Source organism: Bombina bombina, chromosome 7 (genome assembly GCF_027579735.1).
Source record: "Bombina bombina isolate aBomBom1 chromosome 7, aBomBom1.pri, whole genome shotgun sequence".
NCBI lineage: Eukaryota > Metazoa > Chordata > Amphibia > Anura > Bombinatoridae > Bombina > Bombina bombina.
This window is the reverse complement of record NC_069505.1, coordinates 591,363,710-591,382,244: the sequence shown is the minus strand read 5'-3', so window position 1 is coordinate 591,382,244 and position 18,535 is coordinate 591,363,710. Positions and strand designations below refer to the sequence as shown.

The following is an 18,535-nucleotide window of genomic DNA, read 5'->3' as shown; positions in this document are numbered from 1 at the left end:
GGTTCGCCTTTCTGGACAAACATTACCAGTTTGTGGCTCTTCCATTCGGTTTAGCCACCGCTCCCAGAATTTTCACAAAGGTGCTAGGGTCCCTTCTAGCGGTCCTAAGACAGAGGGGCATCGCTGTAGCACCTTATCTAGACGACATCCTAATCCAAGCGTCGTCTCTTTCCAAAGCGAGGGCTCATACAGACATTGTGTTGGCTTTTCTCAGATCTCACGGGTGGAAAGTGAACATAGAAAAAAGTTCACTGTCACCGTCCACAAGGGTTCCTTTTCTGGGAACAATAATAGATTCTGTGGAAATGAAGATCTTTCTCACAGACGTCAGAAAGACAAAGCTTCTAAAAGCTTGTCGAGTTCTTCACTCCATTCCTCAACCCTCCATAGCTCAATGCATGGAAGTAATAGGACTAATGGTCGCAGCAATGGATGTGGTTCCTTTTGCTCAAATTCATCTAAGACCATTACAGCTGTGCATGCTCAATCAGTGGAATGGGGACTATACAGACTTGTCTCCCCAAATTCAAGTAGACCAGGTAACCAGGGACTCACTTCTCTGGTGGTTGACCCAGGATCACCTGTCTCAGGGAATGAGTTTCCGCAGACCGGAGTGGGTCATCGTCACGACCGACGCCAGCCTCTTGGGGTGGGGCGCGATCTGGGACTCTCTGAAAGCTCAGGGCCTATGGTCGCGGGAAGAGTCTCTTCTCCCGATAAACATTTTGGAACTAAGAGCTATATTCAATGCGCTCCTGGCTTGGCCTCAGCTAGCGGAAGCCAGGTTCATAAGATTTCAGTCGGACAACATAACGACTGTTGCGTACATCAATCATCAGGGGGGAACAAAGAGTTCCCTAGCGATGAAGGAAGTAACCAAGATAATCAAATGGGCAGAGAATCACTCCTGCCATCTATCTGCTATTTACATCCCAGGAGTAGACAACTGGGAGGGGGACTATTTGAGTCGTCATACTTTCTATCCGGGGGAGTGGGAACTCCATCCGGAGGTCTTTGCTCAGTTAACCCAATTATGGGGCATTCCAGACATGGATCTAATGGCGTCCCGTCAGAACTTCAAGATTCCTTGCTACGGGTCCAGATCCAGGGATCCCAAGGCGACTCTAGTGGATGCATTAGTGGCGCCTTGGTCGTTCAACCTAGCGTATGTGTTTCCACCGTTTCCTCTCCTCCCCAGGCTCATAGCCAGGATCAAACAGGAGAAGGCCTCAGTGATTCTGATAGCTCCTGCGTGGCCACGCAGGACTTGGTATGCAGACCTGGTGAATATGTCATCGGCTCCACCATGGAAGCTACCTTTGAGACAGGATCTTCTAGTACAAGGTCCATTCGAACATCCCAATCTAGTTTCGCTGCAGCTGACTGCTTGGAAATTGAACGCTTGATTTTATCCAAGCGTGGGTTTTCAAATTCTGTGATTGATACTCTGGTCCAAGCCAGAAAACCTGTGACTAGAAGGATTTACCATAAAATATGGAAAAAATATATCTGTTGTTGTGAATCCAAAGGATTCTCCTGGAGTAAGATTAAAATTCCAAAGATTCTCTCCTTTCTCCAAGAAGGCTTGGATAAAGGATTGTCAGCTAGTTCTCTAAAAGGACAGATTTCTGCATTATCCGTCTTGTTGCACAAACGACTGGCAGCTTTGCCAGATGTACAAGCTTTTGTTCAAGCTTTGGTTAGAATCAAGCTTGTTTACAGACCCATGACTCCTCCTTGGAGTCTAAATTTAGTTCTTTCAGTTCTTCAAGGGGTTCCGTTTGAACCTTTACATTCCATAGATATTAAGTTACTATCTTGGAAAGTTCTGTTTTTGGTTGCTATTTCTTCTGCTAGAAGAGTTTCTGAATTATCTGCTTTGCAGTGTGATCCACCCTATCTGGTGTTCCATTCAGATAAGGTTGTTTTGCGTACTAAGCCTGGTTTTCTTCCAAAAGTTGTTTCCAACGAGAACATCAACCAGGAAATAGTTGTTCCTTCTTTGTGTCCGAATCCAGTTTCAAAGAAGGAACGTTTATTACACAATTTAGATGTTGTTCGTGCTTTAAAGTTCTATTTAGAAGCAACAAAAGATTTTAGACAAACCTCATCCTTGTTTGTCGTTTACTCTGGTAAGAGGAGAGGTCAAAAAGCTACTGCTACCTCTCTCTCTTTCTGGCTGAAAAGCATTATCCGCTTGGCTTATGAGACTGCCGGACGGCAGCCTCTTGACCGTATCACAGCTCACTCTACTAGGGCTGTGGCTTCCACATGGGCCTATAAGAACGAGGCTTCTGTTGACCAGATATGTTAGGCAGCGACTTGGTCTTCTCTGCACACTTTTGCCAAATTCTACAAATTTGATATTTTTGCTTCTTCGAAGGCTGTTTTTGGGAGAAAGGTTTTGCAAGCCGTGGTGCCTTCTGTTTAGGTAACCTGATTTGCTCCCTCCCTTCATCGTGTCCTAAAGCTTTGGTATTGGTTCCCACAAGTAATGCATGACGCCGTGGACCGGACACACCAATGTTGGAGAAAACAGAATTTATGCTTACCTGATAAATTACTTTCTCCAACGGTGTGTCCGGTCCACGGCCCGCCCTGGTTTTTTTAATCAGGTTGAAATTTTTTTTTCTTTATACACTACAGTCACCACGGCACCCTATAGTTTCTCCTTTTTCTCCTAACCGTCGGTCGAATGACTGGGGGGCGGAGCCAGAGGGGGAGCTATATGGACAGCTCTTGCTGTGTGCTCTCCTTGCCTTTCCCTGTGGGGGAGAACATTTCCCACAAGTAATGGATGACGCCGTGGACCGGACACACCGTTGGAGAAAGTAATTTATCAGGTAAGCATAAATTCTGTTTTTTGCAGTGGCACACTTTTTTTACAATAAAAAATCCTGCGGCACACCACCATCCCAAAATTTTACAAAATCACACATTGTAGCCTAATACAGTGTGTGTATGTGTGTGTGTATATGTATGTATATATGTATGTGTGTGTATATATGTATGTATATATATATATATATATATATATATATATATATATATATATATATATATATATATATATACACATACACACACACACACACACACACACCTGTACTGTGCTGTCATGCCATGCCTCCTACAAACTAAGTGTTGCATGGTGCTGTTGGGGGTTCCTTCCAAGTGTGAACACAGGTCGGGGAGGCGAGCTGCCCCTGTGCAGTTACTCTCAGTCATCATCTCACCCAAAATAAAAAAACGGCCCAGAATAAAAAAACAAGCAAAATTTAAAAAATTTCACACTGTTGTCAGTCTGCCGCGGCACACCTGAGGATCTCTCACGGCACACTGGTTGAAAAACACTGTTCTAGACTAACACTTCTAGTTTGTGGTCATTCCTTTTGGATTAGTTAAATCCCCAGATTTGTTTACTGGGAACTCTTTTGTCTGTCATAAGAGCTCAGGGTATTTCTGTAGCTTCTTAGGCTGGACGTTATGGCTCTATCTTTACCTTTTGCTGTACCTCATAAAAACAAACTACTGTTGTATTTCCCCAGCATGGTTGGGAAGTCAATATTCCAAAAAGTTCTCTGTTTCTTTCAATGTGTGGTAGTATTGGGTCTGATGCCTTTGCGTGACTCCATATGCACTTTGTATATTGGGTCATTGGTGTACAGTTTACAGTAATTTATATGTATGGATTCCTAATTGAAACAATCTGTGTTCTAGTGGTTAAATCACTGATCCATTCCTGTAGGGCATCTTTTTTATTACACTCCATTTGGACAATAGTTACTATAGTCACCAGTTTCTTGGGTTTGGGTAAGGTCTGGGAGTCCTGAAGAGAGCTTATGGGGTTTGGTCTCCTCAGGAGGCAAGATTAACAATTACATTGTAGAACTCTGTGCAATCTTCTTGACTCCACAATACAGGAGTTTCAGTAATTTGTATTGCTCCGTCTAGTTCTAGTCTAGTTATGTGGATCTGATTCACTTATTAAGTCTTTCTCATTTGTCTCTTACTCTGTCTCCTTTTTCATCAGGATCTCAAGACTCAACTTAATGGTTTAGAGATTGAATGCTTAAAGGGATGGTAAATTTTATTATTAATGAAATTTGCAAAATGTTTATTTCATGTTTTATAAACAATTTGCATATTTGTTTTTTGTTTTTATTTTACATTATTGTATATTCATTATTTTTGTATTCTACAATTCCTGTCAATAACTTCATTGGATCTGCCCATCAATGTAGCTTCTCAGCACTTTATAAACATGTACAGCAGCGCCACCTGCTGTGCACATCACTCTTAGAGCTATTCCAATAATTGTATTACTTCTATTACTCTTGAAACTTTTGTGCCTCAAATAGTAAAGTGATGTGTACAGCAGTCCCGCCTGCTATACACATCATTGTCATCATACCTGCGCTTTCATGACACATGAACGCTTTATCCATTCTTCTGTTTTACCTTCAGTAGATTGACGTGTACAGCAGTCCCGCCCGCTGTACACGTCACTAGGAAGAAACCGTTCACTGTTAATGGGCAATTTCAACTATTGGATGCTTTTAGCCACCTCTCTTCCAATCTTATTGCTCTTTCAAGAAGATTGACGTGTACAGCAGTCCCACCCGCTGTACACGTCACTGTTATGGGTAGAGCTTTCCCATTATAGCATTGGAACCCTTATTCAATCGTGTGCGCTTTTTTTCATAACCAAAGCGCATACCTCCAATCAGCTCTTGTCTAAAATGACTTGAGCTTTTAGGACCAACTAAACACCTGTTACTAGGGGAGCTTGATCGCTCCTGTGTAGTAACAGGTGTTCACAAGCCCCTTATATTTCTATCCAGTCTGCTAAGTGAACAGATGATTAGAAGATTCTCTGTTTACTTGCAGAAAGTTTATTCTACTGAATAATCCCTAAGGAACATTACTAAGCAATAAAGCCAAGTAAATTGAATCATAACATAATCACACACACACACGCGTATATATATCCTCTAGACGCTTCCTATAGCCTGTAATGAGTGTCTGGATTCTGGATGAAGGTGTTTTGGACTATTCCTCCCTGCAAAACATCTCCAGTAGAGTTAGGTTTAATGGTTGCCGAGCATGGACAGCCTGTTTAAAAATCATCCCACAGATTTTCAATGATATTTAGGTCTGGGGAGTGGGATGGCCATTCCAGAACATTGTACTTGTTCCTCTGCATAAATGCCAGAGTAGATTTTGAGCAGTGTTTTGGGTCGTTGTCTTGTTGAAATATCTAGCCCCGGCGTAACTTTAACTTTGTGACTGATTCCTCAACATTATTCTCAAGTATCTGCTGATATTGAGTGGAATCCATGCGACCCTCAACTTTAACAAGATTCCCCGTACCGGCACTGGCCACACAGCCCCACAACATGATGGAACATCCACTAAATTTTCCTGTGGGTGGCAAGTGTTTGTCTTGGAATTCTGGTTTTTTTTGCCGCCATGCATAACACCCCTTGTTATGACCAATTTGTTTCATCAGTCCTCAGCACCTTCTTCCAAAATGAATCTGGCTTGTCCAAATGTGCGTTTGCATACCTCAAGCGACTCTGTTTGTGGCGTGTGTGCAGAAAAGGCTTCTTCCGCATCACTCTCCCATACAGCTTTTACTTGTGCAAAGTGCGCTGAATTGTTGAACAATGCACAGTGACACCATCTGCAGCAAGATGATGTTGTAGGTCTTTGGAGGTGGTCTGTGGGATGTTTTTCACCGTTCTCACCATCCTTTGCCTTTGCTCTCCGATATTTTACTTGGCCTGCCACTTCTGGTCTTAACACAAACTGTACCTGTGGTCTTCCATTTCCTCACTATGTTCCTCACAGTGGACACTGACAGCTTAAGTCTCTGCGATAGCTTTTTGTAGCCTTCCCCTAAACCATAATATGAACAATATTTTTTTTCAGATCATTTGAGAGTTGTTTTGAGGCCCCCATGTTGCCACTCTTCAGAGGAGAGTCAAAGAGAACAACAACTTTGCAATTGACCACCTTAAATACCTTTTCTCATGATTGGATGCGCCTGTTTATGAAGTTCAAGGCTTAATGGGCATACCAAACCAATTGTGTGTTCCAATTAATCATTGCTAGGTAGTTATAGGTATTCAAATCAACAAAATGACAAGGGTGCCCAAATTTATGCACCTGTCTAATTTCATTTTGATGCATATTGCACATTTTCTGTTAATCCAATAAACCTCATTTCACTACTGAAATATTACTGTGTCCTTCAGTTATTTGATAGATCAAAATGAAATTGCTGATCCAAACACCCAATTATTTATAAATGAAAATCATGGAAATTGTCAGGGGTGCCTAAACTTTTGCATACAACTATAAATATGTGACCTATAAACTGTACAACTCAATTGAAAAACAAACTGAAATCTTTTAGGTAAAGGGAAATAAAAATAAAAAACTAAAATAATATGGTTGCATAAGTGTGAACACCCTTTAACTAATACTTTATTGATGCACCTTTTGATTTTATTACAGCACTCAGTCTTTTTGGGTATGAGTTTTTCAGCTTGGCACATCTTGACTTGGCAAGATTTGCCCACTCTTCTTTGCAAAAACACTCTAAATCTGTCAGAATGCGAGGGCATCTCCTGTGCACAGCCCTCTTCAGATCACTCCACAGATTTTTAATTGGATTCAGGTCTGGGCTCTGGCTGGGCCATCCCAAAACTTTAATCTTCTTCTGGTGAAGCCATTCCTTTGTTGATTTGGATGTATGCTTTGGATCGTTGTCATGCTGAAAGATGAAGTTCCTCTTCATTTTCAGCTTTCTAGCAAAAGCCTGAAGGTTTTGTGCCAATATTGTCTGGTATTTGGAACTGTTCATTATTCCCTCTACCTTGACTAAGGCCCCAGTTCCAGCTGAAGAAAAATGGCCCCAAAGTCTGATGCTGACACCACCATGCTTCACTGTGGGTATGGTGTTCTTTTGGTGATATGCAGTGTTGTTTTTGCGCCAAACATAACTTTTGGAATTATGGCCAAAAAGTTCAACTTTGGTTTCATCAGACCAGAACACCTTTTGCAACATGCTTTTGGGAAACTTCAGATGTGTTTTTGCAAAATGTAGCCGGTCTTGGATTTTTTTTTTTGTAAGAAAAGGCTTTACGTCTTGCCACTCTACCCCATAGCCCAGACATATGAAGAATACGGGCGATTGTTGTCGCATGTACCACAAAGCCAGTACTTGCCAGATATTCCTGCAGCTCCTTTAATGTTGCTGTAGGCCTCTTGGCAGCCTCCCAGACCAGTTTTCTTCTCGTCTTTTCATCAATTTTGGAGGGACATCCAGTTCTTGGTAATGTCACTGTTTCACCATATTTTCTTCACTTGATAATGACTATCTTCACTGTGTTCCATGGTATATCTAATGTCTTGGAAATTATTTTGTACCCTTCTCCTGACTGATACCTTTTAACAGTGAGATCCCTCTGATGCTTTAGAAGCTCTCTGCGGACCATGGCTTTTGCTGTAGGATACGAATAACAAAATGTCAGGAAAGACCAACTAGAATAGCTGAACTTTACTTGGGGTTAATCAGAGGCACTTTAAATGACAGGTGTGTACTGACTCCTATTTAACATGATTTTGAATGTGATTGCTTAATTCTGAACACAGCTACATCCCCAGTTATAAAAGGGTGTTCACACTTATGCAACCATATTATTTTAGTTTTTTATTTTTGTTTCCCTTTACCTTAAAGATTTCAGTTTGTTTTTCAATTGAGTTGTACAGTTTATAGGTCACATTAAAGGTGGAAAAAGTTCTGAAATGATTTATCTTTGTCTTTTTTTTACATCACAGAAACCTGACATTTTAACAGGGGTGTGTAGACTTTTTATATCCACTGCGTATATGTGTGTGTATATGTGTGTGTGTGTGTGTGTGTGTATGTATGTATGTATATATATATATATATATATATATATATATATATATATATATATATATATATATATATATATATATATATATATATATATATATATAGGGATTATTCAGTAGAATGAACTTTCTGCAAGTAAACAGAGAATCTTCTAATCATCTGTTCACTTAGCAGACCGGATAGAAATATAAGGGGCTTGTGAACACTTGTTACTAGGGGAGCTTGATCGCTCCTGTGTAGTAACAGGTGTTTAGTTGGTCCTAAAAGCTCAAGTCATTTTAGACAAGAGCTGATTGGAGCTATGCGCTTTGGTTATGAAAGCGCACACAATTGAATAAGGGTTCCAATGCTATAATGGGAAAGCTCTACCCATAACAGTGACGTGTACATCGGGTGGTACTGCTGTACACGTCAATCTTCTTGAAAGAGCAATAAGATTGGAGAAGAGGTGGCTAAAAGCATCCAGTAGTTGAAATCGCCCATTTACTGTGAACGGTTTCTTCCTAGTGACGTGTACAGTGGGCGGGACTGCTGTACACGTCAATCTACTGAAGGTAAAACAGAAGAATGGATAAAGCGTTCATGTGTCATGAAAGCGCAGGTATGATGACAATGATGTGTATAGCAGGCGGGACTGCTGTACACATTTCTAGAATCATCGGTAATAAAATTTGTAAGTAAAATGTAAAAAAAAAGAGCAATTATAAAAATTTGAAATTTTGAGGTAAATTATAAATCCTATATTTCTCTTGTTAAGTGTATCCAGTCCACGGATCATCCATTACTTGTGGGATATTCTCCTTCCCAACAGGAAGTTGCAAGAGGATCACCCACAGCAGAGCTGCTCTATAGCTCCTCCCCTCACTGCCATATCCAGTCATTCTCTTGCAACTCTCAACAAAGATGGAGGTCGTAAGAGGACTGTGGTGTTTTATACTTAATTTATTTCTTCAATCAAAAGTTTGTTATTTTTAAATGGTACCGGAGTGTACTGTTTATCTCAGGCAGTATTTAGAAAAAGAATCTGCCTGCGTTTTCTATGATCTTAGCAGAAGTAACTAAGATCCTTTGCTGTTCTCACATATTCTGAGGAGTGAGGTAACTTCAGAGGGGGAATAGCGTGCAGGTTTTCCTGCAATAAGGTATGTGCAGTTAAAATATTTTTCTAGGGATGGAATTTGCTAGAAAATGCTGCTTATACCGAAGTAATGTAAATAAAGCCTTAAATGCAGTGATAGCGACTGGTATCAGGCTTATTAATAGAGATACATACTCTTATAAAAGTGTATTTTAAAACGTTTGCTGGCATGTTTAATCGTTTTTTTACATATGTTTGGTGATAAAACTTATTGGGGCCTAGTTTTTTCCACATGGCTGGCTTGAATTTTGCCTAGAAACAGTTCCCTGAGGCTTCCCACTGTTGTAATATGAGTGGGAGGGGCCTATTTTGGCGTTTTTTTTTGCACAGCAAAAATTACAGACACAGACATCCAGCTTCTTCCTGCATGATCCAGGACTTCTCTGAAGGGCTCAAAAGGCTTCAAAAGTCGTATTGAGGGAGGTAAAAAGCCATAGTAGAGCTGTGGCAGTTGTTGTGACTGTTTAAAAAACGTTTTTGTCATTTGTTATTCCGTTTTTGGTATTAAGGGGTTAATCATCCATTTGCAAGTGGGTGCAATGCTCTGCTAACTTATTACATACACTGTAAAAATTTCATTAGTGTAACTGCATTTTTTCACTGTTATTTCAAAATTTGGGAAAATTTGTGTTTCTTAAAGGCGCAGTAACGTTTTTTATATTGCTTGTAAACTTGTTTTAAAGTGTTTTCCAAGCTTGCTAGTCTCATTGCTAGTCTGTTTAAACATGTCTGACACAGAGGAACCTACTTGTTCATTATGTTTGAAAGCAATGGTGGAGCCCCATAGGAGAATGTGTACTAAATGTATTGATTTCACCTTAAACAGTAAAGATCAGTCTTTATCTATAAAATAATTATCACCAGAGGGTTCTGTCGAGGGGGAAGTTATGCCGACTAACTCTCCCCACGTGTCAGACCCTTCGCCTCCCGCTCAGGCGACGCACGCTAATATGGCGCCAATTACATCAGGGATGCCCATAGCGATTACCTTGCAGGACATGGCTGCAATCATGAATACCCTGTCAGAGGTATTATCTAGATTGCCTGAATTAAGAGGCAAGCACGATAGCTCTGGGGTTAGGAGAGATACAGAGCGCGCAAATGCTGTTAGAGCCATGTCTGATACTGCGTCACAGTATGCAGAACATGAGGACGGAGAGCTTCAGTCTGTGGGTGACATCTCTGACTCGTAGAAACCTGATTCAGAGATTTCTAATTTTAAATTTAAGCTTGAGAATCTCCGTGTATTGCTTGGGGAGGTATTAGCTGCTCTGAATGACTGTAACACAGTTGCAATTCCAGAGAAATTGTGTAGGCTGGATAGATACTATGCGGTGCCGGTGTGTACTGACGTTTTTCCTATACCTAAAACGGCTTACATAAATTATTAGCAAGGAGTGGGATAGACCCGGTGTGCCCTTTTCCCCACCTCCTATATTTAGAAAAACGTTTCCAATAGACGCCACTACACGGGACTTATGGCAGACGGTCCCTAAGGTGGAGGGAGCAGTTTCTACTTTAGCAAAGCGTACCACTATCCCGGTTGAGGACAGTTGTGCTTTTTCAGATCCAATGGATAAAAAATTGGAGGGTTACCTTAAGAAAATGTTTATTCAACAAGGTTTTATTTTACAGCCCCTTGCATGCATTGCGCCTGTCACTGCTGCGGCGGCATTCTGGTTTGAGGCCCTGGAAGAGGCCATCCAGACAGCTCCATTGAATGAAATTATTGACAAGCTTAGAACGCTTAAGCTAGTTAACTCATTTGTTTCTGATGCCATTGTTCATTTGACTAAACTAACGGCTAAGAATTCCGGATTCTCCATCCAGGCGCGTAGGGCGCTATGGCTTAAATCCTGGTCAGCTGACGTGACTTCAAAGTCTAAATTACTCAACATTCCTTTCAAGGGGCAGACCTTATTCGGGCCTGGCTTGAAGGAAATTATTGCTGACATTACTGGAGGCAAGGGTCATACCCTTCCCCAGGACAGGGCCAAATCAAAGGCCAAACAGTCTAATTTTCGTGCCTTTCGAAATTTCAAGGCAGGAGCAGCATCAACTTCCTCCGCTTCAAAACAAGAAGGAACTGTTGCTCATTCCAGACAGGCCTGGAAACCTAACCAGTCCTGGAACAAGGGCAAGCAGGCCAGAAAGCCTGCTGCTGCCCCCAAGACAGCATGAAGGAACGGCCCCCTATCCGGAAACGGATCTAGTGGGGGGCAGGCTTTCTCTCTTCGCCCAGGCGTGGGCAAGAGATGTTCAGGATCCCTGGGCGTTGGAGATCATATCTCAGGGATATCCTCTGGACTTCAAAGCTTCTCCTCCACAAGGGAGAGTTCATCTTTCAAGGTTATCAGCAAACCAGATAAAGAAAGAGGCATTCTTAAGCTGTGTGCAAGACCTCCTAGTAATGGGAGTGATCCATCCAGTTCCGTGGACGGAACAAGGACAGGGATTTTATTCAAATCTGTTTGTGGTTCCCAAGAAAGAGGGAACCTTCAGACCAATCTTGGATCTAAAGATCTTAAACAAATTCCTCATAGTTCCATCATTCAAAATGGAAACTATTCGGACCATCCTACCCATGATCCAAGCGGGTCAGTACATGACCACAGTGGACTTAAAGGATGCCTACCTTCACATACCGATTCACAAAGATCATCATCGGTTCCTAAGGTTTGCCTTTCTAGACAGGCATTACCAATTTGTAGCTCTTCCCTTCGGGTTGGCCACTGCCCCGAGAATTTTTACAAAGGTTCTGGGCTCACTTCTGGTGGTTCTAAGACCGCGAGGCATAGCGGTGGCTCCGTATCTAGACGACATCCTGATACAGGCGTCAAGCTTTCAAATTGCCAAGTCTCATACAGAGATAGTTCTGGCATTTCTGAGGTCGCATGGGTGGAAAGTGAACGTGGAAAAGAGTTCTCTATCACCACTCACAAGAGTCTCCTTCCTAGGGACTCTTATAGATTCTGTAGAGATGAAAATTTACCTGACGGAGTCCAGGTTATCAAAACTTCTAAATGCTTGCCGTGTCCTTCATTCCATTCCACGCCCGTCAGTGGCTCAGTGCATGGAAGTAATCGGCTTAATGGTAGCGGCAATGGACATAGTGCCATTTGCGCGCCTGCATCTCATACCGCTGCAATTATGCATGCTAAGTCAGTGGAATGGGGATTACTCAGATTTGTCCCCTCTACTAAATCTGGATCAAGAGACCAGAGATTCTCTTCTCTGGTGGCTTTCTCGGGTCCATCTGTCCAAGGGTATGACCTTTCGCAGGCCAGATTGGACGATTGTAACAACAGATGCCAGCCGCCTTCTAGGTTGGGGCGCAGTCTGGAACTCCCTGAAGGCTCAGGGATCGTGGACTCAGGAGGAGAAACTCCTCCCAATAAATATTCTGGAGTTAAGAGCAATATTCAATGCTCTTCTAGCTTGGCCTCAGTTAGCAACACTGAGGTTCATCAGATTTCAGTCGGACATCACGACTGTGGCTTACATCGACCATCAAGGGGGAACCAGGAGTTCCCTAGCGATGTTAGAAGTCTCAAAGATAATTCGCTGGGCAGAGTCTCACTCTTGCCACCTGTCAGCGATCCACATCCCAGGCGTGGAGAACTGGGAGGCGGATTTTCTAAGTCGTCAGACTTTTCATCCGGGGGAGTGGGAACTCCATCCGGAGGTGTTTGCTCAACTGCTTCATCGTTGGGGCAAAGCAGAACTGGATCTCATGGCGTCTCGCCAGAACGCCAAGCTTCCTTGTTACGGATCCAGGTCCAGGGACCCGGGAGCAACGCTGATAGATGCTCTAGCAGCTCCTTGGTTCTTCAACCTGGCCTATGTGTTTCCACCGTTTCCTCTGCTCCCTCGACTGATTGCCAAAATCAAACAGGAGAGAGCATCGGTGATTCTGATAGCGCCTGCGTGGCCACGCAGGACCTGGTATGCAGACCTAGTGGACATGTCATCTCTTCCACCATGGACTCTGCCTCTGAGGCAGGACCTTCTAATACAAGGTCCTTTCAATCATCCAAATCTAATTTCTCTGAGACTGACTGCATGGAGATTGAACGCTTGATTCTATCAAGGCGTGGCTTCTCCGAGTCAGTCATTGATACCTTAATACAGGCTCGGAAGCCTGTCACCAGGAAAATCTACCCTAAGATATGGCGTAAATATCTTTATTGGTGTGAATCCAAGAGTTACTCATGGAGTAAGGTTAGGATTCCTAGGATATTGTCCTTTCTCCAAGAGGGTTTGGGCAAAGGCTTATCAGCTAGTTCTTTAAAAGGACAGATCTCTGCTCTGTCTATTCTTTTGCACAAGCGTCTGACAGAAGTTCCAGACGTCCAGGCATTTTGTCTGGCTTTGGTTAGGACTAAGCCTGTGTTTAAAACTGTTGCTCCCCCGTGGAGCTTAAACTTGGTTCTTAAAGTTCTTCAGGGAGTTCCGTTTGAACCCCTTCATTCCATTGATATTAAACTTTTATCTTGGAAAGTTCTGTTTTTGATGGCTATTTCCTTGGCTCGAAGAGTCTCTGAGTTATCTGCCTTACATTGTTATTCTCCTTATCTGATTTTTCATTCAGACAAGGTAGTTCTGCGTACCAAACCTGGGTTTTTACCTAAGGTGGTTTCTAACAGGAATATCAATCAAGAGATTGTTGTTCCATCATTGTTTCCTAATCCTTCTTCAAAGAAGGAACGTCTTTTGCATAATCTGGACGTAGTCCGTGCCTTGAAGTTTTACTTACAGGCTACTAAAGATTTTCGTCAAACATCTGCCCTGTTTGTCGTTTACTCTGGACAGAGGAGAGGTCAAAAAGCTTCGACAACCTCTCTCTCCTTTTGGCTTCGGAGCATAATACGCTTAGCCTATGAGACTGCTGGACAGCAGCCCCCTGAAAGGATTACAGCTCATTCTACTAGAGCTGTGGCTTCCACCTGGGCCTTTAAAAATGAGGCCTCTGTTGAACAGATTTGCAAGGCTGCGACTTGGTCTTCGCTTCACACCTTTTCAAAATTTTACAAATCTGACACTTTTGCTTCTTCGGAGGCTGTTTTTGGGAGAGAGGTTCTACAGGCAGTGGTCCTTCTGTTTAAGTTCCTGCCTTGTCCCTCCCATCATCCGTGTACTTTAGCTTTGGTATTGGTATCCCACAAGTAATGGATGGACTGGATACACTTAACAAGAGAAAACATAATTTATGCTAACCTGATAAATTTATTTCTCTTGTATTGTATCCAGTCCACGGCCCGCCTTGTCCTTTTAAGGCAGGTCTAAATTTTAATTAAACTACAATCACCACTGCACCCTATGGTTTCTCCTTTCTCGTCTTGTTTCGGTCGAATGACTGGATATGGCAGTGAGGGGAGGAGCTATATAGCAGCTCTGCTGTGGGTGATCCTCTTGCAACTTCCTGTTGGGAAGGAGAATATCCCACAAGTAATGAATGATCCGTGGACTGGATACACTACAAGAGAAATAAATTTTATCAGGTAAGCATAAATTATGTTTTTGTGCTACTCATGCAGAAAAGTAACGAGCACTGACAGGCTGTGGTTACTATGCTTATAATGAAATTCATATGTTCAATAGTCCAGATGGCTAAGCTTTTGATTGGGCAGAAAAAAGGCAATAAAAAAAGAGAGGAGGGAGGCTGGCAGGGAGCATTATCTATAATATATTAGATGAATTAAAAAAATGTATTTAAAAGAAGTAATAAAAAAAAGTTTTTTATAAAAAATATGGCTTGAACTTTCATTTTTTTTAATAGTTATATTGAAGTTTACCATCCCTTTTTAAAAGGACCAGGTCAAGTCCAAAAAAAAACTTTCATGATTCCAATAGGGCATGCAATTTTAAACAACTTTCCAATTTACTTTCATCACCAATTTGTTGAACGCTAAACCTAGGAGGTTCATATGCTAATTTCTTACACCTTGAAGGCCGCCTCTAATCTAAATGCATTTTGACCGTTTTTCACCACTAGAGGGCGTTAGTTCATGTGTTTCATACAGATAAAATTGAGCTCATTAATGTGAATTTACCGAGGAGTGAGCACTGATTGTCTAAAATGCAAGTGTGTCAAAAGAACTAAAATATGGGGCAGTCTGCAGAGACTTAGATACAAGATAATCACAGAGGTAAAAAGTGTATTATGATAACTGTGTTGGTTATGCAAAACTGGGTAATGGGTAATTAAGGGTTTATCTTTCTTTTAAAACGAAAAAAATTCTGGTGTTGACTGTCCCTTTAACCTTTAAGAGAAAGATTTACCAAAAGATTTGGAAAGTCTTTTTTTTCCTGTTGTTGATAACCATAGTTTGCACTGACATTCTTTCAGAATTACAAGACTTCTCCAATTCTTACAAGTTGGTTTAGTTAAGTGATTTCTGCAAGTATTTGACAGGTCTCTTTTCATCTCTTTGGTTTTATGTCATTAAGAAATTGCTAAGTTTCCTGACATTCATATTTTCGTTCACGCTCTAGACTGGTAGTTCAGCTAGTATGTCCTTTTTGTAACATTAAAGGGACAGTATACACTCATTTTCATATAACTGCATGTAATAGACACTACTATTAAGAATAAGATGCACAGATACTGATATAAAAATCCAGTATAAAATGGTTTAAAAACGTACTTAGAAGCTTTCAGTTTAGCTCTGTTGAAAAGGCAGTTGGAAAGCCCTCTGCAAGTGGAAAATAAGACACTCCCCCCTCCCTCTTCTTTTGCATATGAAAAGACCCTTTACACAAACAAGCTGGAAAAGGTAGCTGACGGTATTCAAATAAAACTTTGGGGCTTGGTTAGGAGTCTGAAAATCAGAGCAATGTTATTTAAAAATAAGCAAAATTATACATTTAAAAAAAAAACAAAAAACTTTATGGGCTTTATAAAAAGATCATCTACAAAACATTAATGCAAAGAAAAAATGAGTGTATAATGGCCCTTTAGATTGGTTTTAAGATTCTTGCAAGTTCTTTCTTTAAACTTATGCATGGCCTAGACATTTTATGTTCTGTCTTTGAAGGTATTGTTTCTTTTAGCAATTTCTTTCTAAATTGACTATACTTCTTTGCTCCTTTATCCTTTTTTACAAAATCAAATGGGTTTCTTCTGGAAAAAATCAACCAACAAATTGTTTTATATTTTTTTAATGGTTTTTGCAGCTTTTGAGGCAGCTTTTGGCAGGAAAGTCCAACAGACTATAGTGTCTGCCTTTATTTTAGTCTCACAATGGACCCTACAGTTTTGGGTATTATATCCCAGGAGTAATGGCCCATGGACTTTCCCCAACTTATGAAAGAAAACAACATTTATGGTTACCTGTTAATTTCTTTCATGGTGGTGACTGTGTGTGTGTGTATGTGTGTGTGTGCGTATATATATATGTGGTGTAGCATGCACCTCATTTACCTTGCTTTGTCCTTTCCTGCTTTCAGGTTTTTCTCCTTTCTCAGTTGTACATTAGACTGATACCAGAGAGGTGGGAGGGATTGAAAGCTCTTGGACTGTTAAGTATCTTTGCCTCCTCCTTCTGGCCAGAAGTTGAAGGTCAAAAGTAATGGCTCTTGGACTCTCACCACCATGAAAATAATGTCTGGTAAGCATACATTTTGTTTTGTTTGTCAGTCCCAACAATAAAGTTTTAGTTGACTTCAAAAAAACCTTAAATCCACCAGCAGAATGAAATAATCTTGCTGCAGGTTCAACATAAAACCAATTAAGTGGGGGAGTACGAGAGTCTACACAGTTTCAGATGAATATACGTGTATTGCAATTTATTTTCATATAATATTATGTTTTATTCCAGCTGGCTATTCTGTCCTTGGCTGGAATCATCCAGGATTTGCTGGTAGCACGGTAAGTTCTTTCATTATGTAACCAAACAATAAAGATCTAACATTTTAAACCTCTTTCCAATTTACTTCTGTTATCACATTTGTTTCATTCTCTTGGTATCCTTTGTTGAAGAAGCAGCAATGCACTACTGGGAGCTAGCTGAACACAGTTAAGCCAATGACAACAGGCATATATGTGCAGCCACCAATGTGCAGCTAGCTGCCAGTGGTGCATTGCTGCTCCCAAGCTTACTTAGGTTAGTTTTTTAACAAAGAATGCCAAGAAATAGAAGCAAATTTGAGAATTTAAGAGAACTGGAAAATTGTTTTAAATTTGCATACTTTATCTGAATCGGGAAGGTTTCATTTTGGCTTTACCGTCCATTTTTAATTAAATCTCTGAGGCTACTAAACACCAGTTATGGTTCTTTTTTTTTTATTTTCATGAGATGCTTTTTCCTAGTTTCTCTATATTTTCAATATAAGACAATAGATGGAAACTGCTGGAAATGAGGTGAACACAAGCAAATGTAATTTGTGGTCTTTCCGGTTAATGAAATCTGTCAATTGATCCATTGATTTTCATTTGTATATAAGACACATTTTCATCACAATATTGTAAGACATTGATAATATCACAATAAAGAGAGCTTATTTTGTCATATTATTGAACAGAATTCAGATCCACTAAGCTTCAATTTAAATTCATTTTTAAAAATGTACGTTATGACCTTTCCATTGGAAACATTGCTTACAACAATTGTCTTATTTTAGCCTTTAATCCATTAAGTGCAACATTTTTAAAGGGACATTAAATTTCTCTTTCTCTCTCTCTCTCCTAATATTGTGTGCTTTTCTGTTGGTAATAGAAGTGCACATCACTGTTCTATTCCCCACAGCAATTGGCTGCACACTCTAGTGGCCTATGTATAACTGCACCTAATTGGCTACAGCAGAGAAGTTACAACATGGCAGCGCCCATTGTTTTATAGACACTAAAACTTTACACTTATTTTGTCAATATTTACACAGCTAATGAAACGTTAAAAAATATATCTACATGGGGGGGGTGGAGCTTGGCCACGCTTGTAGATGGCCGCACATTGATCTAGCTCTGAAGCCTCATGGCTCTTGATAAAGGTAATTAGTGACTCACAGCACGTTGGAACGAGTAGAAAGCTCAAATCTGCACATAAGAAGGAACCGGACACCTGTGACTGCTGTTTTGGGACGCTAAGCTGCAACGGAGACCCCTTTTATCAAAGGTGCGTAGTAAGGCCTAGGCTGGAAAGGACCCAGCTGTAGCGGTAACGACAACGACCGCGTAAAGTGAACAACAGCAAACACCGCATCTGGGTTAAAGTATCCGACTACCGGGAGTGGGATCGGGTCGGCTGGAGCCCGGACTCCCTGCAAATTGACAAGTCTACAAAGTTTGCTATAGTGGATCGTCGCATAAAGTAAGACGCTGACACGCTTTAGGCCCCTGATTTTCCTAACTACTGACCTCTGAGACGACAAGATACGGGCAATCAGGTACTTAATAAATTTCTAAGTGTGATCGGTGTGATACAACTTGTGGGCCCTGTTGATGTAGCGGTATTGCCCAAGATACATAG

The 18,535-nt window shown here is 41.1% G+C and overlaps 1 protein-coding gene across 1 annotated transcript in view; it reads left to right on the top strand.

The window, feature by feature from the left end:
* Positions 1–18,535, top strand: part of ABHD16A (abhydrolase domain containing 16A, phospholipase) — a 124,632-nt gene that overhangs the window by 76,830 nt on the left and 29,267 nt on the right. Inside the window, exon 11 of the mRNA XM_053722087.1 lies at positions 16,889–16,938. Coding sequence (XP_053578062.1) covers positions 16,889–16,938 — 50 coding nt within the window. The remainder of the gene's footprint in view (positions 1–16,888; positions 16,939–18,535) is intronic.